This window comes from Copidosoma floridanum, unplaced genomic scaffold, assembly GCF_036245765.1.
Source record: "Copidosoma floridanum isolate Cflo_tuat_1 unplaced genomic scaffold, Cflo_Japanese_pri ptg000014l, whole genome shotgun sequence".
NCBI classification, from domain to species: Eukaryota; Metazoa; Arthropoda; class Insecta; order Hymenoptera; family Encyrtidae; genus Copidosoma; species Copidosoma floridanum.
Genome location: NW_028321891.1, coordinates 3,219,285 through 3,245,347, shown reverse-complemented (window position 1 = coordinate 3,245,347; position 26,063 = coordinate 3,219,285). Strand labels below are relative to the sequence as shown.

At 42.4% G+C, this 26,063-nt stretch overlaps 1 protein-coding gene across 1 annotated transcript in view; it reads right to left on the bottom strand.

Annotated features, from left to right (window-relative positions):
• Positions 1 to 26,063, bottom strand: part of LOC106638255 (Ankyrin-repeat, SH3-domain, and Proline-rich-region containing Protein) — a 130,655-nt gene that overhangs the window by 28,873 nt on the left and 75,719 nt on the right. Inside the window, exon 3 of the mRNA XM_089591930.1 lies at positions 694 to 834. Within this exon, the coding sequence (XP_089448056.1) occupies positions 694 to 834 (141 nt within the window). The remainder of the gene's footprint in view (positions 1 to 693; positions 835 to 26,063) is intronic.

The following is a 26,063-nucleotide window of genomic DNA, read 5'->3' as shown; positions in this document are numbered from 1 at the left end:
CGTAAACATTAAATCGTACCGTTTTTCAGTATACGCGATCTCGTATTTTATTAAAATTTATTCAAGAGCACGATATTTTTTTCTTCCGCAAATTTAATATCCCTGTATCTGAAAAAAAAAAAAAAATTGCTTTAACACATTTTAATTGCGCAATTTTTTCAATTCCGTGATTTTGTACGCAAAGAGAGGAACATATATGTCTAGTTGAATTAGCGATTGCATGAGTGACAGTATCTCCTGTGTATCATTGACAGTGAAAAAAAAACGTCAACTCACAAGCCTGTAATCTCGCGACGAAAATTCCATTTGTTTATAAAATAAAAAGCAACGGATACGAGATTTTTCATGTATTAGTTTACATTCAAAAGTATGAATTTTTCAAAAAAAAAAAAAATAAAAATAAAAAAACCAACACAAAGCAAAGCACGCGCTACTCTCGGGGAAAGAGAAGGTGAGGGGGCAGGGGCACGCCAAGTGCCCAAGGGGAGGGGTTACAAAGCCAGTAAGCCGAGCCGGAAACGCAAGTCTCAGTTTCGCTGAGGAAGCTGCTAATATACATAGATACAACATACGTATAGTGTACACCGGCAGTCGTTGAACAACAAAGGAGGTGTAAAAAAGAGTCAACGTGTTATGATATTATCATTGTTGTTGTTGTACATGAGCGTATACTTATATTGCGATAAAACTCACCTGAGCGCCCCGGAGCACGGCTAGCCGGGCCTCGCGCTGCTCGAGGAGTCGGCGCTGCTGGGCGATCTCCCGCTGCTGCCGCGCCGCCATGCTTTCAAGTTCGCTGAGCACCAGCACGGCACCGCCCCCGCCCACTGGTAACTGCAACAACGGACAAACGATGCCAAAATGTTAGTCTTTAAACTCCTTTGATGCCTTTTTTTTTTTTTTTTTTTTTTTTTTCATTCTAAATCGAGCAAGTGTTGGTGTGTGTATGTGTTGGAGCGTGGGTGGGGAATTGAATTTGTCAAAGGTAAAAATGACACGGAGATGGTCAAAATGTTCAACCGATGATGATGATTCGGCTGAGAGTATCGGTGACGTACTAAATCTTAAGTATGTACGTAATTATATACAATACGTTACACTTAAGTATAATACCGTACCCTCGACGGATCGATCGAACCCTCATCGAGTCGAATCGAGCAAATATGCCACATGCATTATTTACACTATAGTACATGTATACAAGAGCGACCTAACAGCGTTGGTAGGAGATAATTGTGGCGTATACTGTATGCTATATTTTCTTCGGCTCCGAAAAAAGCACGGAATCGATGCAGGACACACTCGTTACATCCAATTGTGGACCATTGATCCTCCTCGGGCAGCATCTTCCGATACTCGATGGCCTAGTATATGAACGAGAGGGCGATTTTCGTACGCATCGCTTTGAATTATCAAGCACGAGGTCCGGCGAAAAAGCGAGCTTTGACCTACACGCCTCTGTTTGTCTCATTCTGCTGGTCTAAAATAAAACGACCGAAGGTGACCTCTTATACGCATATATATATTGGCGAGAATCAATCGATGATCGGCTCTATCGTCGTCCCGGCCTTCGTGCCATATAAATATGTAAGAGGACGAGAAGCTGTACAAAGGCCATAGGACGAGAAATGACAGCAAAAGCGTAAGTCCAAGGCAAAGGCGAAGGTATTAAACTTGAACTCGAAGCAAGGAGGGGGGAGTTCCTTTTATATATAGATTCGCATCTTTGGTGGGAGGAAAAAAGGGGTACCAAACTATAAACGGAATGCCTAGCAGGTACATATATACAGTATACCATTATATATATATACACGCGCTGACAATTCATTAGCATAAAAGTCATTTGCCAGTCGAGCGCCTGGTAGTGATAAAAAATGCACGGTGGACGAGCTTATTGTGCTATACAAGTACACGTCCTGTTTTTATATAGAGGAGGTATATATATATATATATACAGGACGGGCGCGGGTGCTGAAAATATTCATGAACTTGTGGGGCAAGAGAGTATATGCGCGTCCCCAACTTTCGTGCTCGATCTCCATTAGTACATAAAATATAATACCTGGCCGTGCACGAACACAACGCATACGTGTTACTACGCGAGTGGGAATTCAGCCGCGCATTTGTGTGTACAGGGGATTTCAAATTAAACTTGCTCCCTCTTTTATATACTGGGATAGATATTTAAAAAAAAAAAAAAAAAAAACATTTTATTATTCCATTTCTGCGGTTTTAAGTACTGGTTACTCATTATTTACCTTCCATAAAACCATGGGGTGGATAAAATGAAAAAAAAACACTACCCCCCTACGAAGTTGTAACTTGATACGACCACTGATCGCAATACACTCGAATACGCCATACGGAAAAAACTCGGGCCAGCCTTGTGCATTAGCTTTAAAATTTGTTTTGCACCGAAAACAATGGGTGATTATATACATATTGATACTCACATGCCTCGTTTCCATGACCGCACTCATAACATGTATAGTTGCGTACAATACAAGGTGTAGAGAAAAGGCACATTGTGTCCTGAAAACCACAATACCCGCGTATATATCAAGTAATATCTCGATATCCCCGTGCAGCAATGCAATCTCGTGCGATGTATACGTATATATACTGCGACTATGTACAAACTAGTCAACTTCCACTCTCTGCGGTCAGTCGTTCGGTCACGGGACAACTGCGGCCCTTAATTAAACCCCCGGCTCGAATTTTCATTACGTGCCCCTCATCCCCCAGCATCATCAGGCCGCCGCAGTTTGGCTACTACCAGGGACTCTAAAACGCCCCCCATCTACATATATATATGTATACATCGACCAAGAGGTACAGGTACGTTTAATGCACGGTCGCGCATGAATTTGCCATTGCGTAATGTACGCGCGCGGCAAAATTTTGACTCGAATCGCACGCGAGGGAGCTCATTAAATAGCCATTAAGCGAGGGAAAGAGAGAGAGAGAGCTATATTTTGGAGTCCATAAGTGTCATGGACCACACAGGGATACTAAATTATTTTCATGCGGTGCATGATGGCGTTTGATTGTTCGCGAGACACGTGTGGCTGTGTGTGTGTGTGTGTGCACCGAGACGTTGTTTGTAGGGGCGCGCGGGTGATTATTAACGAGACCGTGGCCACGGCTGTACGGTTTTGGCGTCGTAATTACGTTCGTTTAGCGCGTCGCGAGGTTATAATTTGCAATTTCATTAAGTTTCTTCCCCCGGCCCTCCTCCTCTTTTTTTTTTTTTTTTTTTTTTTTTTTTTTCTCTCACCCGCGCGCGAGAGAGCAGTTGCCGAGAGTGGAGTTGAAATTGAATTTGCAAGAGCCGGGCCAAAGTTCAGGGAGTGCCTTTATGCGCCACCTACATATATATGTGTATGTGTGTGTGTGTGTACGAAAATTTAGTTTGGCTTCGATTCTGGGTCACTCTTGAATTTCTTTATCTGAATTGTGTACTTGAGTCTAATTGAAGGGCACTTTTCGAGGGATGGATTAGACAATATAGTATAGGTGGAGTAAGGTAAAATAATTATGTACAAGCAACGACAACATTTTCGATATTCACAACAAAGTAGGAGCAGAGAAAAAGAGTCTGATGGAGGGGTTGAATATATTCGTATACATAAAGTGAAAAACGTTGATAGGTTTTTTGATTGATTATCGGTTGTGTATAAAATTTCATCGGGTCGGATAATCTATTGTGAATTAAATTTCATTCTGAAGGCAAGAAATAAAAAATAAAAAAACATGCCAAATTTTTGATGAGTCAAAAAAATTAATATAATTATTGTACATGAAATATAATATGTACTATACTGTATTATATGACATACACATTATTGTGGATGGACAAAAGTGTTAAAAATGTATAAATATCAATCGATGGACCACACGAGGATCAATACTCGATAAGATTTTCTCGGAACCATGAAAAAGATATTGTTGGCGAAACCTCGTCGATTTGAGCACTTTGACCTTTTAACGCCCCCCCTTTGACGGAACCACACAGCCAATGCTCTGGTATATGTGACAATCAAAAGCTTTGTCCTCCATACTATATAGTACACACACGGGCTTAAATCGTATGTATATGAGCTGGGAGATAACAGAAAAGCATCAGACAACGCACGTATATATTATACCGTACACACATACACAACCCACGAAGATTCTACTGATCCATTAAGCTTCTCGGAACGAAGAGAGTTGGGAGGACGTACAAGCGAAGAGGAGAGAGACTATAATTGCGTCGAGCCTCCGTCAATCCCGTATCTCTTGTGCCGAGATATTCGATCGGCTCTTACTCGTAATTTTCCGTTTCGGCTTTCTCGTAAGTACCACCGCTTGATCGAGGCTAACTCACAAAGAGACATACACACACTGGCATAAATGGAAGGCAGGAAAGGAAAAATATGTGAGGGAGCGTTCGTATCTTTGCCGTTTCAATTGGAAATAATTTTAAAAACTGAGCAGCTTCTGTCTTATCTTCCATCGAAAAATCGTCAGTATTATTTTTTCCAATAAGTAGTAGACGTGAAAAAGCATAAAAAGGCCACATGCTTGTCACAGAAAATTTCATTCATGCAGTGTCGTTCGTGATTGGATACGTGGACTCTTACGAGTTTTACGGTCCGACAGGAACAGTAAGTAATGATTTCTCGCGGTTTTCGCCTCGCCAAGCGAGAAGCAAAAGGGTAGAAAAGCTTTCAGGCTTATGGCGTCTTGCGGAGCGACGAGGAACGAGTTTACCCCCACGACGACGTTTTATCGTCTTTTTTCTGCACTCCCCAGGAAAAAGAAAATCAGAGTAGCTATACCTTTTCTTCGCCAAATAACGATAACAAAATTTTTATCAAAAATCATCTAGAGCGCAAAAGCATGCCTCATAGTTTGATGATTTTTTCCTCAGGAATCATATGATCAAATATGATCTTTTAAGGGTATAAGTAACTTACAATTTTCTACTTGCAGTAACTTAAAGATGTTACAATACTACATGTAAGTTATCATAGATACGGTTGAATAAAAAACAGAAGTTGAATGTAAAAAAGTATAGTAGATGATTGTTCTATTGTCCCGGGACATTGAGTTTCATTCAGGTAACTCTAAGAGCAGCTTTTGGAGTAAATTTTCAAAGGGCGGCTGGTTAAAATGAGCTCCTTTGCGTAAGTTGGTATGAGTTACTTTACTTCAAAAGTTTCACAGCTGCTATTCTGTAAAGGCAGCAATAAAAAAAGTCGAGCCTCATCAACAGCACAACAAAGCCCAGGAAACTCGTCCTCTCGCGCCTCCAAAAAGTTAGCAAGACTCGAAAAATCTTTACGTAGCATTTCTACCCTCATCTATGTACAGTCTGGTGGGAGTCACAGAATGGTGGCGAAAGATAAATGCCTTCGCGATCATCAATTTTGTGCTCTTGGGTGAAAAAAGCACAGGCAAAGACCGAGAGAGAGGGTCTTATTCAATTTTTCGCCACGCGGCACTTCTTCCTCGTTAAGACGCGACCGCAGCATCGACCGTAAGGCATACTCTCGCTTTTTCCAACGCGAGCAAAAAAAAAAAAAAAAAATAGGGGAGCATCCGTACCGTCGCGCGGCGCAACGAAATGAAAATTGATCGCCCGATGCACGCGCTTTTTTTTTTCTTCCCCCTCCCGAGATCCCCTTTTTGCGCGCAGCATCGACGGTCGCGAAAAGCGATATCGGATTTCGACCTCAGGAATGTATTTTTGCCGCTACACCCGTACGGAGGTGTATACGTACACGTAAAAAAACAAGCGTAGAGGAGGAGGAGGAGGATGGACGCGGGGATATAATACACCGCGCGCTCTCGAGAATTTACCGCGGCGGTGATGACGATGACGGCCCGTAAGAGAGAAGAGGGTATTACGTTTACGGGCGCGTCGTCTCGTTAGAGCGAAAGGGAGAGGGGTAGAACGAATTGATGCGCCGGGGTATCATTGAATGCGTATATAGGTGCTCTGGGGTGCGCAGCCGAGAGAGAGGGATTCCGAACGTAATTGCGGGAGATTTGTTGCGGTCGGAGACTTTTGTTTTTTTATCTCGGAAAAACTGGGCACTTGGGTGATTTCGGAGGAAGCGTTTGGGTAAAAAAATCCAACGTACAGGTGGTCCTGCAAAGGACACGGCTCATGTACAAATATGTACAAACCATATAGATTGTAATTTCACTTGTAAGACGATACATGTCTCGGTATAATGTTTATTTCTATTACTTTTATCCATCACGATGTAATTTTCTTGTCCCTCTTTATCATCGTTATTTCAAGTACACACTTTGTTAGAAATATTTTCTTCAACTTCGGCTCCACTCAGCACTTTTTATCGTAATTTTTGTCTTGTGTATTATACATAAATGCGAGAAATGAATGAAATCCCAGATCTCCGTTTCCACGCAATTTGATTTTACATTCTGACAACCGACTCCGTAACGTTTCGGTAATTCGTAATATTGAATTCCAATACAGAATTACGTACCAAACTATGTTATGCACCTATATGCATATCATGTACAAACACGTGAAAAATGATAATGAAATTCAATATACAGCGGGTAACTATACCTATACGTATGTCAGAGAATAAAATGGGTGAAATCAATTGATTATCATTAACAAGTTTTTTCTCGCATATTACATACTTGTAATGTAGTACACTTCTCGATTTACCATCACCTGGATACTTATATACCCCTTGTCTATACCCACAAAAAAAGAAAACCCTCGTCCTGGTCGTCGTCGAACACCAAAGAATCCCTCCAAAGGCCACGATTCGCAAACAACCACACAGAGGCAGGGTATGCGTGTTACCACACTTGTGTACGTATACGTATAAAAAGGACGTGGTGGCTATACGTTATACTATACTCGCTCGCGCGCCAAGGCTTCGATGGAATGCAAAGGACCGAGTCAACCGAGCGGCCTTGAAATACCCCACGTGGACGTTGTACATCGGGGAAGAGAGAGCACAGATGCACATTACACGCCACGTGCTCGTATACCCACGGGCATTAGCCGTAACAGTGGTATATCCGTGAAATCGGCATCATACCGATCATTCGGGATATTGCGGATACTCTCGGTCGATGGTCATGCGGTTGGGTGACTCGTGGACGCATTGACGTGTGGCTTATGAAAATTAACACCCTCGACTGTGTCGCGAGGGTTTATTTATTTAATTCAGTTGCCGTGCACTGATGTCATTGTGGTTGACTTTGATCGACCGCCATCACTTCGGTCGATGCGAAACAAAACGAAATAGATTACGGTCCACAGCGAACTGTGCACATAATAATAAGCGCCAAAACAGCAACGCCGTGCGCAACAACTACGAACGCAACAACCGATGAGAGGGTATATTTCATCATTCCGGCGCATACGTACACGACAACAGCAACATCACTCGGTACGACTCGGTGTAACAAATGCAATAAACATCAAAATTGCATGTATACGTACACCATATAAATATACACGTAGCTTTGGTGATCGTTGTTGAGAAGGTACATAAAATATCCCGCAACGAATCATCTCCTCCGCGGCTCAAATCGTTAAACGCGAGTCGTGTGTGTATGTATATATAATATGGTACACAAGTCCGAGGGTGTAATTAGATTCCGCGAACGCGTTCGCCATTAAACGGTGGCGCGTGTAATTAATTTTCGACGACGGCGACTATCATCGTTCTCGTCGTCCCCTGTATAACGTATGGGTGTATAATAGGTATACCCCCTTTTTTTTTTTTTTTTTTTTCGGTAGCATCTTAAAACGTCAATAAAGCAAGTTGGTAGCTGTTTAACTCGTACACGTTATGAAGCTCGTAACGATTCTTTTTTAGGTGTACCTATAAGTATATATATAAGTATACAGTGGCGTCGGTGCTCGTTAATTATTATCGTAAAACGCGTGCGCGCGTAACGAGCTCCGCGAGCTATATGGGGAGTCCGTAAAAAGCGACGAGGAGGAGAGGAAGGGGGGGAAAGGTTACGGATCGAGTTACCAGATGAAAGAGCCATACACGCCCGCGCGATGACACGTGGCGTGAGCCTGTACCTGCAGTATATATGATATTCGTGCAGCTTTTCATCCAATTTAGAGTTTTTTTTTTCTCCATTTCTTTCTTTCAATTTTAATTTAACCCTCCTCCTCCTCTTTTTTTTCAGGTCGTGCTGGTGAAGCAGGTATGGATTTTTAATTTGCAAAGCTGATGCGTCGGATGAGCGTATTTTTATTTAATCGCCTCGTTAACGGGGTTTGATTTAGTTAGGAAATTTCGCGCGCTTCGATTTTTCAAGCGTGTTAAAAGAAGCGAATCGGAAAACATTTTAGCTGCCGCGCTCGGGTGGTGCCGTTGAATAAGTAAAGTCGGCCGCACTCGCACGTATGTATGAGGGAGAATTAAAATTTAATCGAGTGTTAATGGACAATGCCTTTGACGCTTTTGCGGATGAATCTCTATGCGGCAGGTGTGCCCAGACGCTATCTGTTGAGTTTGTGAAAAATTTATACAAGCAGGACGAATCGATTTTTTTTTTTTATTTTATCTGTGCAGCAAGATTTTGCGTGCTAAGAAATATTGTTTTAAGAGTTAGAATGAAAAGAAAACAAAGATTTTTTCTAATCTAATTACGCTCAATTCGTGGAATGTTACAATAATTGCAAAATAATGTTGCGAGACATGCAACTTAATTGGAATGAAAAAAACTTACTCGACCGGTTGTTACGTTATAAATATATAATGACTGAAGGGGTAATTTAATGTTTTCATTGCACATTGACGATATAATGAATAACGTACATGTAAAATTAAATTAAAAATTATTTAAGACCTCGAAATAAATTGTAAAAAAGAAAATGTTGATGATTACTTTTTTTTCGAATGCACGATAGTAAAAAATTGTTTTTAACGTGAAAATGAAATAATACGAAGATTGAAAAATCTGTCTGGAAAAAAAAAAAAAAAAAATTGAAAGGAGTAACTGGAGATTTCGCGTAAGCCATTCGTAATGGAGAAGTCTCAAAATAACGCTGACTGCGATCACTCGAGCAAATTTTATTGTACTGCACATGGAAAATCTTGAAAAATGAGACGAGCATCGACAAAACAGTGACGCAAAAAACATTTACGAAATTCCATCGTAGCTACGTATATACAGGTACGAGCAGATTCCACCGACGGAAATTGATTTACACGGATGAAGGTTACATCTATAGCTCGATTGGCAATAAAAGAAACGAATGTACGCGCTGACGCGAGTAGGAAACAAATTTTTCTTTCAAACCAAAAAAAAAAAAAAAAAAAAGGAATGTCCCTTTGCATTTTCCGAGATGACACAGAAGACAACATGCCTACAGGAGTATAAGGCACATAAATGCTCTCTCGTAATGGGACAAACGGAATTCCGGAGGGTTGGCACATGTATATATACATCCACGGACTAGTCTTGCCGATGAAAATCACGTACATACACGCGCGCGCGCACCAAAGAGAAGCCGAGCTACAACAGTCGTGGAAACTGCACGACGCAAGGTCGGTATACATATATACAACACGCGGAGAAGAAAGAAAGAAGGAAGAGATGCAGCAGCAGAGATAGACCGCCCGCGGCGTTAATTGCAGCCCGACTGTCCTGTGCATATGCATATCTAATGTGTACACGCGTCCGCCCACATCGATTGTGTAATGAAGCGTGAGCGCGTGCCGCGACAGTTTGGCGGTATATATATATTAACACGCGAAGGAGAGAAAATTATACTCGCGGAGCGCGCGACGAAAAGAGACAATGGCCCGATAGGATTTCGCCGAGAACGAAGGGCGTGTGATTTTCTTTTTTTTTCTTTCTCTCTCTCTCGCTTTATTCTCTTTTCGCGGCGCATGACATCTGATATTGTGGGCGTTGAGAGCAAATTAATCATGTCGGGTGGCACGTGGACAAGCGACGAATACATTATTCCGATGGAAAAATAAAAAAATGAAAAAATTCGTAAATCAACGTATCATCCATAATTGTGATATGCACACGTATGGCGTATATTAGCGAGCGTAGCGTATACATTACTATATTATCCCCAATAGCACATATTGGATATTTATTATTAATACATATATATTGTACGGGTACATTCAACAACCATTTAAACGTAATCCTTCAAAATGTACATTATAATACGTAAATGGTGATGTATATAACATGCGCCGCATATGCTCGAATGGCTATATTTACAGGCGGCTCTCAATGAAAGCAGAATATAATAATATTTGTTCATTAAAAGCTCATTAAATCGTAAAGTTTATAGCGAAGTAATGGCGTTATGCGTATACAATATATACATATGGTTACATAAATAATGTAATGTACCCTCGCGGTCGAAAAGGGGCGCGGAGAGCTGGAAAAAAAAAAAAAAAAAAAAAAAAAAACTGTAACTCACTAAATCATCATCAAGCCTCCATCTCTCTCTCGCTCATACCGCGACGTTAACGATGCATCAACCCTTTTGTTTTTGTTTTCCATAACTCACGCCATCACCATCAACGCGTTGCTCATTATTACACTCCGAGCCCCCGTACCTATATGCACTTATATAATATACATTATAAATATACTGCACTGCACTCTGTAATAGGCATTATATGTACCCCGACCGCACGCAGCATTTGCAAAACCAACCTACGCAACGGCGATAAGAAATCGCGGTGGCGAACGGAACAAACGAGCTTGTGTATTACAGCTCGCCGGAGAAGGAGGTATATATACTTATAGCAACACGCATATTATATGCACGAATGTAAGATACCTAGAGTTTCCAAGTGTATAATATATACATGTGTGGAAAGAGAGAAAACGGGAGGTACAAATTAATCCGCGGCAGCAGTATATAATTATACACGTATAGGTACTGAACCAGATATATGTCAAAAGACGCTCTTTGTATGATTGATTCGGCCCGTCTCCCCCCGAAAGCTACGTACGTTTGTCTCTCCTTCGTCTTCTATATACTGAGTTGGCTATTGATGCCGGTTCGCAGTTAATTAGACAAAGCCGAATGGCAAACTATCGTGTATGGGTATACACGGGCATGCAAGCAGGTAGCTTCCCTCCGTCTCTAAGCTGCTCTGATTGCACGCTCGTGTACAGTGATCCTCTTGGTCGAGCTGCGTGCCGGTTATAATAACGTACATATATTATATACACGGGGAGCGGGGAATAACATTGCGCTCGCGGTTGTTGATGCCCCCTGCAAAGCGTCCCTTTCGCTGTTTGCTTTTCATTATTTCCCCGTTTCGAGGATCAAATGTACACAGGTGCACACACATCGGTCGCTTCAATTGGGCGTTGTTTGGACATTTTTCTTTTTTCCCACCTGATTATCGAAGAGTCATTAGCGGGCCCGATCGGCAGAGAGATCCATTTGAGGCTACACGCAAAAGAGCGGAGCTTAAACTTCCATTAGACGTAAAAATCCCTTTTTTTAAAAATAAATCCGTCCATCCAAAATGGATGGGAAGAGGATTAAGTGCCGATGGAAACGAGGGGCAGGCGCGATGTACTTCGCTTATACTCGAGGGCGATTATATACACGCCGGTTCGCACACAATTCATCCATATAGGCTCTATTTCTTCTTTTTTCTTCCGATGCCTGATTATACCTCGGCTACGGAATTCGGATATACTCTCACGTTAACCGGCCTCTGAAACGAGCAATCACTGCCCCGGTCTTTCAGCTCCCGGTAATTCCTGCTGCTCTCTTTGTACCCTCCCACTCGTCATTCCTATATAATACACGTATAGACTTCCCGTCAAAGAGCTGGCGTTTCGATTTAATTAGCACTTGTTTCTCTCGTGGAGTTTTCGGGCAAAACAACGAGTGGGTGAGCGAGCGAATTCGTACCCCTTTGAGATTTGCCTCCAACTATTGTGGGCACACAAGATGAACCGATGGTATATCAAGGATAAACCGAAAAGTTAATAAAGTTCAGCTTTATATATTTACTTTTGTGGCAGGAGTTTTGCTCCGCACCTAGTTCGAGGGAAATAAACTATAATAACTCTCGGGGGCAGGGTAAGTATAGGTATACGTACGAATGATTAAAATTAAAGGAAACGGTATACCTACACACCGAACTAATCTATTATATCCCGGTGTATACCTGTACGTGGATGTGTGGGTACGCCTCGGAGCAACTTTATCAAAATTTAACTTCGCGAAAACGATCCGCATCAGACAAGACTTTGAAATTTCTCGAGCGAACGAAATCTCCCTGGAAAGTGAAGCTATTCACTCACGTGTAACGTGCACACACGTGTGCTTTTGAAACAGAGCTTTGGGGAACTCTGTCATGAAAGTTCATCGATACCGCAACTTTGCAACGAGGACGAACATATTATGCCAGGAGAAGGATACGTTGAGACAAAGTTCCGCAGCTTTCGAAGGCGACGTATCATGTGATCCGAGGAAGATGAGAGCACTGCGTGTCCACGTCGTATCATGTTTAGCGTAATTTTTTCATCATATTTTTATCACTTATTTTCTCTTTCCACTAAAATGCATGCAAGAAAATATTATTTAATGAGCAACGCGTCGTTAAATGTACGCGTTACCGTCGTTTTTAATGGAATTTGTGTACTTTTCACGCGTAGATACAACACACTCGCGCGCTTAAAACTCTCGCAAGAGCAAACAGATCTTTCAAACGAAAACAATACCTCCACTCGGCGTACATTCATATGACACAGACGCGCTAAATTATGAGCATATTTTAGCACGACAAGAATACTTTTAACGCTACCACCATACGTCGTTTGCTCGCAAAGGTGCCAACTTGTTTTTTTTTTTTTTTCATTTTTTATTTCAAAAATCTCTGAAAGTCTTTTAAAACACGTTCTACGTATATTGTTTTGTTGTGTTCTTTTTATGTCGGTTCAATTTAGAGATGTTAAGTTTACTGCAACGGATAAATAACTAACTAGCAGTCCATCTCCTAAATTAAAAAAAAAAAAACTCGCATCGGTCACCAAAGGTCGTATTTAAATTTGTGTTGGCGTTCAGTGTAGTTATTTAAAGCAAAACTTCTCTCGAAAGTATAAAGAGAACAAAGTTTACTTGGCCCGAATTTGCTTGACTCTTCCGTATTTATAACTATAATACACACAACCAAGTGGTAGTGTTGCAAGACTCACATCGTACATCTTCGTAAGCTCCTCGAAACCAGCGACTGTTTAAGGAGGTTCTGTACAAGTACTCCTTAGTCAAAGCGAGAGGCATTCGAATGAAATTTTGATTTCCCTCCCCCCCCCCCCATTGTTTACAATAACCAATGCAACGTTTGATTTTTTGATCAGGACCATCAGGAAACACTCGGATGTAACTACACGAAAATGCCAGAATAAGCATGTTCTTCATGCAAATGGAGCCTTCTCTAAATATATAAAAGAGGAACATCTTTCGACTCTGTTTGTTTTGATTTTAAACACAACCTCGAAGAGCAAATAATTTTCCCCCGGACAGTAACACATGCAACCATATACTAATACGTACGCTAGAATGTAGCGGGTAACGGGCCGATGAACAAAAAGAGAAAGCGTCGAACAAACGCGTGACTCTATGAAGAGAGAGAGAGAGAGAGAAACGGGAGGGGGGGGGTACACACCCACCCATTTGTCGAAAATGCGCGGGTGATGCCTGGAGTGCACGAGATAATATGCAAACGAAAGAGATAGAGCGCACAAAGGCATTGCTCGCGCTCTTTAGAAATAAATGCTTGCTCCGTACATGCGAGCGCGCAGCTAATTTTTTCAAGCGAGACGCAGTATTATATTTGCTTCCGCCTTTTTTTTTTTTTTTTTTTTGCACTGGCATAATACACGGCATCAACTGTAAGCCTTTTTTTCTTCCTCCTTCATTTACCGAGGAAAAGGTACGCGCACCCGCTCGTGAAAAGAGCAATTAGGATACACATTGCTCGGCTTTTTTCATACGATATGTAATTGCGAATCGAGTCCATTAAACTCGCGCGCACACGGCGAAACTTTCTTTCGTAAGATTTCACGCGAAGGTACATAAAATATATGCACCTTTTGCGTCTTCCTGTTTGTTTTGCCGGCTGTTTCAATTAGACTCACTTAGAGCCATCCATTCCGGCGATTCTCGAGATTTAGGCGGAAGTACAGCTCCCATTGAAGTGCAGGGCAAACCACTCGACCATCGAAATTCCTCCATGGCAATTTTATTTTAAAAAAAAAAAGGGGGGGGGCAAGAAAAAAGTACATCATTGTGTGTTTTTCTGACTTAATGAGCGGAAGGGGAGAGGAAAGAAAGCTTTCCACTGCTTTCGCGACCCAAATTTACTGTATTATCGCCGTTGCCGAGCATAATATATAATATATGTACTTTGCGAAAATCCGGCTACTTTGACGAAGAAAGCTCCTCTCCCTTCTTTATGGCGCGCGAGATATCGGAGGATACGATAGCAATGATTGGTCCGTTCATTAGCCCTTGGGCTCTATCCCTCCTCCTCGGATTCTTTTTCATCAATACTCGGCATTCACCAAGTTGTGAATCCGATTTTTCAAGCCCCCCCCCCGAAACTTTCGACTCTACTCCTCTGTTTTAGCGATGATAATTTTCTCGTATTCGCGATATTACCCCGCGATGACGCTGACTTTGCGACCCACGAGTTTTATACCCCGCACATATTCAGGTTTTATTGTCGAGTGGTTATATTGTACGTGAAAAGCACCACTCACTGATGTCTGCAGCATACATACGCAATTGGTGGGTAAAATCTTGAAAGTTGACTGGTTCTACGATGATACTCGAGCCGAAAATACTTAGGAGGGAAATATCACACAGCGAGGGATATACCACGACTCCTCGGGAGAGCAAGAAGGGGGGACCCGATTAGATAAAAATCGCCAAGCGTATAGGGAGACAAGGAATAACGACTATTGCAATAAATCATCCGCCGTACGGCGTAATATCTCTCGTGTCCGTAGGTATGAGCGTCGCCCTGGTATATATCCGACAACGACTGCACGTCGCATGAATATAGCAGCCGATCGACCGGAAAGGCGAGCGCTTCTCCGGAGGAGAGGGCTTTTTCTTCGCCTAAATAATTACACTCCGGGGGAGGTCAACACTGAGATGTCGAGGGGGATACCCTAGGGGAATTCCCGGCTGTTTTACAGCTGTTGCACGGGATGTTCGCGCTGACTCTGCTTCCGCGTCCCTCCAGAGGTGAAAAAGCAAGTATATCGCTTTTCTTATTCCTTTTTTTACCGTGTTATTTTTCTCCTATCGTTTCCCCTTGCTCCCCCTTTTTTTTTGCCCAGATCGAGGATGATATGGACATTGGATTTTTTTTTCCTTGCTTTCGAGTCCACATACGCACTATATACTAGCGCTGACGCGGGTGTGTCCTATGGCTGCTCGTTCGGTTTGCGTGCATATTGCACCCATTACAGCGTATACTGCCTTGGACGAGAAAAAAAAAAAAGACAAGTACGCCGAAAGGACTTTTACAAGCGAAGCGAATCGTTCGAGAGTAAAATTCATACGATTTCTTCGTCGAATCGAAAACTTTGTACAAACTTCGCGTAGTGGTACACTTTCAATATTCTATATCAATCACGCAAACGACTATCGTTCGGCACAGCTATGCGTCAACCAACGTCGATACACATCCAACCGAGAAAAGTACCTATTATAACATGTATATGTATATGTTTACCATCTACGATTCAATCGTGCATATTTACATTTATCCAAGCAATTGCGCATCAAGTGCCAATAGTCCCCCGCCATCGAGCTGATTACACCCATCAGCCGCACGGGCTATCGAGCCTGTAATCCAGCAATATCCGAGAGCGCCTGTAATCCCCCGGACGGCACAGCGTCCCCCTTGCACGTATACACAATACACACACGCGCACACCTACCTCATTGTTGAGCTTCCGAGCGGAGGCCTCGGTGGAGGCGTTACTCGGGCCAGTGGACGCGGTCGGCTTTTCCTTGACCGAGACGAGCCTGGAGCGTCTCTTGGAGCGTCCCGCGCCGTTGGGCTGCCTCAGCCTGAGGGTCACGGCCTTGGACTTGAAGCTCTCGGCCGGGTAGACGCACGCCAGCATCTCGGTCTTGCCGCGCAGCAGCTGGAACCGGCCCGCGGCCTCGGAGCTCCTGCCGCGCGGGGCTTTGCCGCGAGAATAAGGCCCGGCCAACGTGTAGTGCACGCGCACCGCCGGGCCAGCGCGGCACTGCCTCCTCGCTACCGGGGCCTCGATGACGATCGGATCACAAGTCTGTGGAGGGACACGCGTATTTTTTTTTTTTTTTTTCATGAAGCCACAACTATTTTTCTTTTTTTTGTGCGATCTCGCTTCCTGTACACCCTGGGATACATACTACGTCTGATTGTACACGTGTGATGGTTGACTTTAATTTCGACCCACTGGGTGTTTCAACGTTAGTAACTATCAAGTACACCTCATTCAGAGGCTCTAAATCGATTAAGCCATAATTGTACTTAATGCAGTATACGCTTCAGTTTGGCTAAAATGGAAAATGAGAGAAATAATCGAGAGTAAACAAAAGTTAGCTTGCTTATTCCTGGACACCAATACCTATTCAAAGGGAGGGGGGATGGTCGAAACGCGCATCCAAATGTGCAGAATGTAATTTTCATCAAAAGTAAGCTCCCACGTACGGGCGTGTAATATGTACAAATAAGCGTGGACTCGCGTGCATTATACTCGCTCTGGTCCGAAATAATCGCAATCGTTATACTCGGCGTCATTTGGAATTTTCACCGCGCTCTCACTCGGTGTTTTAAGCGAAAGCCAAGGGTATAATGAAAATACATAGTCGACGACTACGGGTGCAAGGGTATATATGCGACGGGAAAAATGAAACAAAGGGACACTCGGGCGATTGTTTCACTCTTTGCACAATGAGCGCTGTATGATACCGGGCAAAGTTTTCCGGATGCGCTCCCCGTGTATAGCCCTGGCTTTTCATTATCGCGCGAAATGTGCGTTTGTCGTCGCTTTACTCTGACCTTTTTTTTTTTTTTTTTTTTTTTTTTTTTTCGATGCTACTCCACGTGAATGGCACTTTTCGTGCTCGAATGATTAAAAGGAGGTTGCGAGGGAAGGATTTTTTTTTTTTTTATGCGAGATCGAGCTTTGAACGACAAAGAATTTTTCCAATCACTCGATGACTCGGGTATTGTTTTAAACTCGCTTTGTTTGTACTCGACGAATCGATGAATTTTCTGGAAACCAATGGTGCAACCATTTTAATTTCCTTCTGTTTAACTTCGCGAGTTTAAATGTTAAAAAATACAAAAACGGTGGATTTCGTTTACTTGGAATAACTGCGAGGAGCAAAGCAGAGCGAAACTGATATTTGGTACAAAAAAAAGGAGGACGAGCCTCCGGCTGAGAAATTTATAAAATCTACTTTTTTTCTCTCCGGTGGAATGCGGGGGAATTCAGTTTCCGATAACCTCACGGCGGCTCTGTCCAAATATTTAAATTTAAAATCGTGTGGCCGGCGAAACTTTTTCTTTCGAATCGTATTTTGCAATTATGTTTTAAAATATACGGATTCCCTCCAGTGTTTTTTTTACGATCCGCTAGGAAATAGAGGAAAAAAAAAAAAAAAAAAACAATCGACACGAATACAAATCTACGGTAGGTATACACGGTAAAATTAAGAAAAAACGCGAAAAAACGTTTCAGAGAAGACGAATAAATTCGACGTTGAGTTTGTGTCGGGAACATTCCAATTGGTATTCGAATCAACGTTCGCACAGCTTCGAAAACAAACGAAAAAATTCCGCGCGTCCATCGGTCGAAAGTATTTTTAACGAAACACAAGTGGGTCAGGATAATAATCGAGATTGGATTTGGATGTCCATACATTTGTATTTAAATGTGATTCTGTAACTCTAACATATGCGAACGTAATGATGTCGACTTTTGCGTCAAGATGTTCACCTTAGATACTTCAAAGACGATTCAGCCCAACTCTATACCCCAATACCATCAGATTACACTACAAATTGGAGGATTTTATCAGATGCTCGTCAAAATTTCGACTTTTCTCTGAGCAAAAGTCAAAAGAAAAGTTCTCTTGGTAGGCCAAAGTACACGTTATCTGCTTTTTTAAGACATCAAGAACTTTTTTTCTATGTAGATAATAATAATAGGGTACTCGATTTTCGATATTTCGAGGGGCCATTTGGAACTACAGACCATCTAGAAATTTTTATTTGTTCTTTAAACTTCACGCGCAGCCAATGGACAAATTAAAGCTCAGTGATCGGTAAAAAAAATTTGCTCCACCAGGTTAGAGCCACTCGAAGCCATCGTCGTTTCTAATGTCTTTTTATTTCAAATAAAATTAAGACTTGAATGAAAATTTGATACAAAAGTTGATTGAAACGGTGTTAACGGAGCATGCGGTATGATATAAAATTATTACGAAACAAAGTGTAAAAAATATACAATAAGGTAGTAAAATTACAATGTATATCTCGTGAAATAAATTTTCGAGTTGGTGCGGTTGCAATTATTTGACTGAACGAGGTGCGACAAACTTGAATGGTTTTTCAATCAAATTTATACGAGATGCTTTAAAATGTACAAAATGTAATGACAAAATTTGTGAGAATAATCGAAAAAGGAGCCAAAAATAGGCGAATATTCAAAATAGAGGACACAGAAAAAATGCGAATCAAGAGAGTTCAAAAATCATGCAATTACCGCAATTGGTTATAAAAAGTGAAATAAAATGAGTGTGGGGGGGGGGTTACCAGGTGGGGCGAGATGCAAGGAAACAAATTGCGAGCCATTCAATTTACTACCCCTTTGTCCGAGAGTGGCCCGCTCTCATTACGCCCCGCTTTAAACACCCGACGACCGAGCCAAAGCGCGTTCGTTTCCTCGACTGATTGCGCCGAGTTTTCCCACCTTTCGCATCTTGCGGAATCCGGTGGATTTTTTTTTTCCCTTCGGATATCAAAGGCGACGGGGAGGGCACCCTTTTGCTCTCGAGGAAGAGCTCGTAAAGCCATATAAGACGTGGGAAAAAAACGAAAAAAGGAGGGACGAGGACAAGCTGTTGGCTCAACGCATTATTCCGCCTCCTGTTTCCAAGGTGTCGACGGCACGCCGCTGCTGGGCAATTAACGCCGCCGTCGCGTTCTCGAGCTTCGGCTAATTTTCACGCCTTTTTTTTCCGTCCAAGAGCGCGGCCCGCCCCTTTCGCGCTTCGTGAAAACTCATTAGGAAGGAGCCGGAGACGCCGGTAAATCTCCCCGGAAAATAACATTTACGATTATTGCCTCGGGGGAGAGAGAAAAGTGATGGGAGTATAGGTCCGCGTTTTTCTGGGATTACAATTTTTAATTTTGCTCGGAATTCATGGCTTCGTTGTTTCTTCCCTTTGGATTGTTTCTTTTGTTAAATTTACGGAGGAACAACGAAAAATCTTGGAATAAACAACGAGCGTAAAAATACGAGAACAATAGAAAAGTCTTTCTTTTTTTTCCCTTTTTCGAGCTCTAGGGGGTGCTTTTTTATTTTTCCCGTGAAATGAGGGTAGTCTCTGTTGTATCCCAAAAAAAAAAGTAAGTAGGTTTACTTGGAGCCTCGGTATTTATACATGTAAATTACAAAGGGCAAGACTATATATTTTCGTAGTGAAACGCAAGAGGGTATTGCGTCGTTCAACGAAAACTCGAATAAAAAAATACGAGTCGCAATAAATCGAGCGAGCGCGATTTCTTCGCGAAATATTTGACGATGGCAATAAATTCCGCGTGCGAGAACAAATCGCTTCCTCGTATACGTTGCAAAAATGAGAAGTAGAATAAAATGATCAATCCTCTCTCGACGGTCCCGAGTCGCGTGTATACAACAACCGCACATCTTCTCTGCGACACGCGAGAGACATGTACACACCGCGCACTCGTCGAGAATAGAATGGGCCCGTGCATTGTTTGGAGAAAAAGAGATGCATAACGCCATTGATGGATGAGTACAGCTAGCGCGTCCCGAAGATAAAGGCGCGAATGTACTTTAATAGCCCCGTGGCGTTGCGCCGCGATCAATCATACCCCGACCCCCGTTACATGCGCGGGACCAAGGAAATATTATAAAGGCCATTCGCCAACTCGCGTTTACCATAATGCATTCCAACTTGGCCTTTTTTTTTTGTTTCAGCTGTCGTTTTATTCTAGAAGAGAACAATTTCGAGAGCTTGGGTATATGCCGTGGTTATTTAGCGGCTTTGACATTTTTTCGGTACCTCATAAGCATACAACAGCTGACTTGCTTGAACGATGGACTAGAACCAATGACCAACTAGATGTTCAATGCAAAGTCTTGTATTATCTCATTCTGAATACGTGTCTCACGATGACGAAAATAATTAATTGAACAAATTTGTAACATGTCGACCATGGTGGAATTTTTTTTTTTTTTTTTTTGTAACTATGCATCCAAAAGTAATTTCGTGGGAATAAATTAAAACCAATAGCAGTATTTAATGTACATAAAAAAAAGGCATCAGCTCCGCGGAACAATCGATCGCGATTAATCGACAACCGAGCTTCCATTGGTCGTCCTCTGCGCTTTTCCCCGGGTCTAATGGCGCAAAGAAGAAAAAATGACTATGGTCACATAATTCACGCGCCATCGGTATGCACCCGTGCCCCGTTAAACGGCCCCACGGTGTGGGTGGGGTCGTCTAGCGGTGAGTGTGTAATTTCGTGCCATTAGGAGGAACCGACACGGAATGGTATACATATATATTGGACTGCTCGCGATTTCGATCGCGTCCCCCTCCTCAAGAGAGGCAGTGTAATAGCAGTAGATGTTTAATGTATGGTTTTCAATGCAAAATCCTAGTGATTCTCGACTATACGTATAGGTGAAGTTTTTTTTTTTTTTTTATAAAAGTCCACTGTAGCGCAATATCATTTAATAAGAGGGAAGTAGGGGTGTAATGTTTAATGCCATCCCAAAGTAGGTATACGAAAAGCGAACAATAAAACCCGACTGTAAGGAAATTTCAATGCGCGTAATAAACTCTCCGCGAGAAGAAAAGAGGATGTATGCATGTATACCTATGGGGTACAGCACCGAAGTTTACTATAAAAGTTTTCCATAACGAGAAGCTCTTGCTTGGTCCTTAACGCCGAGCGAAGCTGACGCTACTTACTCAAACTTATTTTTCACCGTAGCACGTGCAAACGACACCGATATGTGTTTATAGGCACCCCAGCCACAAAATTTCCGAGCTATCGAACTATATATACACACTCGCACTCGCCCACAAGGTGTACGAGACACGCGCACGTGACGCTCAATAATTCACGGGGATGAGCGACGGGACAAACGCCGATGCTCCGAGCGTGAAAAAAAAAAAAAAAAAAAAAGCTCAAGCGAAAAATTATTCAGAGCAACGAGGCGCGCTCGCGGTCTCCACTCCATCCAACTCCGGGAGAGAGAGACAATACGCGCGCCGTGGGGTTTATTATATGCGTGTGTACCGCTCTGCCGCTGATGGTGTTATTATACGCGCGAGGGAGTTTCGAAGAGAGCGACTGCGGGCGTGTTTACTGCGACGAGTGACTGATGCCACAGAGAGAGGAGACAGAGCAACTTGTACCCCTTCTGTAACTTGAACTCTTTTTTTTTTTTTTTTTTTACACCCCGGAGCTCGTTATTACCTACTCGAGAGGCGCTCTTGGCACTAAGTTTCCTCCCTATTTTATTCCGAATTACGTAAAATTAAAACTCGATACAGAGGGCACTTTGAAGTTTTTAAAGAAGCCGGCGATTGTGCGAGAGAGTCGAGGTAACTCTGTGTGCGTATACTTATACGGCTGTTTTTCAAAAGGAGCCGGGGGTCGCGCGATTTCAGGGGAACGTCAATCGAGAAGAGGGTCGTGGCTAACCAAGGGACGGGGCGACTTTGGTACTTGCAGTCCCTCGAGTGGATTTAACGATAGCCGACGTTCCCTAGTCAACGAACTCCCTCTCTCGTCTCCTTATAGCTCGGCATCAATTATTTAAGTACAAAGCCAAGGGTCAGCCAAAGTTGCCCGAGCCTTGTCGGTGCAGCTCTTTAACTCGCTCGAACTTGAGTGAATATATACCTCCTCCAGGTACCCTCGAGCTGCGTACCGCCTTTCAAGATAGTTTACCGAAGAAATGGGGATGCGTGAGGTATACCTGCACTCAATTATGTGACGAAAGGATTTTTGGTTTGATTTTAGGTTTTTACAGATGCAGCGTATTTTTCAACAACGCGGGGGAGTAGTCACAGCGAAGAAGCTCATTTGGCAAACAGTGGATGGAAAAATCATGAGATTTTTCGTTGTGACTCGAGAAAAGATGCAGAAGGTAGTGCGTATAATTTGACGGCGAAATGTTTTTTTTTTTTTTTTTTATATCATTATTATTATTATAAATACGGAGGGTCTCGCATTCGAATTTAAATGGACTTTGCCCTCTTTTATGTTTTACGTGCTGTTTTATGTGCTTAACGTTTGATAAATAACAATTTCTGCCGACACCTACGCCGAGGTAACGGAACTTTTGTTTTTTTTCGTGTGTGTTTTGAGTGATGGTTGGTGTTCGTGGAATGGGATCGGCCCGAATAGATTACGGTGTGTTTTGAAGCTTCGACGTGCGGTGGGAGGATAATTTTACTTTTAAATGGACTCTTATGCCACAGTTGTCTTGCGAGAGTGAGAGAAAGTGCCTTCGATTATATTTGTCTGCAATGGTGATGATTTAAGCTGTGATCGATCATACACTGTTGAATTTGATTATTATTTTTTCGCAGCGTCACCTTCTTGGTACAATATATATACTTAGTAGTACAGTCCGAGATTGTTCGAGCCGTGCAGACGACTATTGAAGAATGGAAAACAGTGTGCGGTGGCTCGAATTGCTTTTCACTTGGATCGAAATTATAGAACAGATTTCATACAGATTTATTTTTTTTGCAGATTCCAAAGAGTCGCGAAAAAAAATGCGTCGACGCAGAGCTTCTATATTTCAAACGTGATTTTAAAGATGCATTGAAAAAAGTTATTATTATTATTTACGCTTTTGGTAAACTCGCACTGTCTACAGGCGTATACATCTGTCTCAGGATGGGCGGGAATATTTTATTTTGACCTATTTCTAGGATGTCTAACAATATTTTTTTTCAGACAGAAATGATTATCATAAAAGACAGCCACGTTCAGTGTAAACGTGTTATGCTGATTTATTATGTACAATTCAAGGTACAATTAGTTCTTGAAAATTAAAATTATCGAATTAGGTCACTTCAATTCTATCCCGCGTTCATCATTGATTGTCTTACCATACTCGTCTGTTTCTACTTATTTTTTCAATCGATAAATTCTTAGTCAAATAAACTGTTTCGTTTGGTTTTAAATTAAAATTGTGACTAATAGAATTTGAAAGAAAGTGCCAAAATAACAATAAATAAATTAATAAAAATACACTTTTATTTACTAACTATTGTAGAAAATAATATTTCATTGGTCAGACGTGTACTTTTAGTATTTTTTGTTCATTAAAATAAAAATGTATTCTGGCAACATTAATATTCGCATACATATTTTTTTAACGCGTTCATGTCTAGCGTAAATCGATGACCGATTTATCAAGTTTTTTTCGTGTATCCCGTATACTCCCCATACGATTTTTTGCGGCGTTTTTAGGGCCTCTGAAACTGTCATCGATCTAAATGTAACAAAACACACAAGCTACCAACGCTAGCAGAGGAAAAAAAAAAAAAAAAAAAAAAAAAGGAATACCGATGACTTAGTTGGCCCAACTCGTGTAAGCATAATAGCTGTGGCAGCTGATGCTACTTGTCCTTCGTGCCCTAACGTCGTGACTCTAAATTTTCGTTTTTTTTTATTCCTTTTTTTCCGCGACGTCTGACCTGCTGGCGTCTTTGAAGTTTTAATGACTTTGTACACTCGAGGGCCGAGAGGCAGGCAAGGACTTGGTTTTTTTTTGTTTTTTTTTTTTTCATTTTGCAAGTTTCTCCACTCGCGAGGGACGGCTGATTTTTCTCTTGCTCTTTCAGCCTCCGACGCTGTATTTTTATAACCACTTATTCCAATTTTTTTATTTTTTTTCTTCAACGAGCCAAAACAAGCACACCCTATCCTCCGTAGGTGCGCTCCAACTCTCCAGCTCGGCGCTTATATACAGAGATGTAGCCCTGCGGAGACAAAGTCACGAACACTCCATTGGCACACGAGTCGGGTTCTCTGCTTTTCTTTCGACCAGGGCAGCGTAATTTTTTCCCCTGTGGAACGGAGATAATCCTATTACGAGTTCGACGTGACGCTATTCTGCGATGGCGAGAGAGAGAGAGAGAGCTTTTGCCCGCGGTTGGGGATCAACGAGCAGATAACCACTGTTGGACAAATTCTTTTTTTTTTCTTTTTTTTCATCGCAACAAAACATAGCAGAATGAATTTTTCCTCGAATTTTTCCTTCCGAAAAGCCAACGCGTCCGAGCTAAAAAGAGCCAACCCATTCACCAGGGCGCTTTCGAAACCATCCCCAATAACCCTCCCGCGACGTCGGAATAAACAAACAAACCCACCCGCGCGCCAAATAAAAAACTACGCGCCGTGACAGCGAACCGGCGTATTCCGCGCACGTAAGCTGCGTCGCTGCAGCCCCTCCATCCCTTACACCGTATCCGTACGGAGATAAGCGTCGTTTGTGTCCCCGGCTGTCAGTCTCCCCTGAAAATCGCCCCGATACAGCTATAGCCCGTGAATACATATATACGAAGCGACGCTGCCTCGATTTTTCTCCCCTTTTCTACGGTCGGCGAGCGTGTACGTGCATGTGCAGGAGATGAGGAGGATGGCTGGCTTTTCGGGAGGCAGGGGGTGTTATAAATTGTTGCGCGGGACCGGCTCGGTGGAAGAATCTTGTACGAGAGCACGTGGGATCGATTATCGGCTCGTTCCTCCCTGGTGTACTGCGGCAGACTCCTCGTGGCACTTCATTTAGGAGAAAAAGAGAACTGTGCAAGTAGGGTACCGTCACTTGAGTCTATGGAGAAAGTCTGAGTCGCGAGTTCCATCGGCGTATAGGTGCTGGCACTCTGTACCATACAGTTAGAAGCAAGAGGTTGGATTTTTGGTGTGGAAAGGCTCGAGATTTTTTTCCCTCGACTGAAAAACAGGCCTGGAGAGTTGGGTCGGGAGATAAGGGAGAATGTATTTGATTGGTCAAGTAAATAAAAATGAAGGGGAGCGAAAAGAATGAGGGAAGGAGGAGAGGGAGTCTGGCTTTTTTCACATACTTCTGACTCTAAATTACTCTTATCCTCCCTTTATTTTTTCGATACTTCCATTCAAACTTGCTTTCCCGATTAAACGATATGGCCAAGCTTGGCTTGAGCGATGAATTTTAGACCACGCTGCTGTTGCCACGGAGTGGTATTTTCAATTACCGCAATAGTTTCATCGAAAGGGTGCAGTTTTTCAAACGCGCGGTAAAACTATTTCAGGGTATTGCGACGTAAATAAACAAAGCCATAGTACCCCGTGCATCGACGTTTATATACTTTGGCCACCACTGGCAAATATTTGTAAATAACACGAAAATTTATTCGAGCAAGCAAAAGTGTTTCATCCAAACGGGTATTTTTACTCCAGCGCACGTATAACAGCCAGAGGTGTCGTGGACAGCCTTTCATAGTAGAGTGTTACAGCAAAACTTTTATTTTCCATCAATCAAAAAAGAAAAAGTTGACAGACCAGTGGGACGATTATAGGCATAAGAGTTGTCCCCCTGTGAAAGAAATATTTTTCAAAATCACCGTTAGGCACACCGATTTTCAATAACCCGCGGCGGTAAGAGAGAAAAGAAAGCAACTCCTCGAGAAGAAGTAACGTTATGATCGAGCAGACGTCTATATACATGATTATGCCACTGTCGTACGCACAAAACGCGATTTCGCACACACGCGTAGGTTA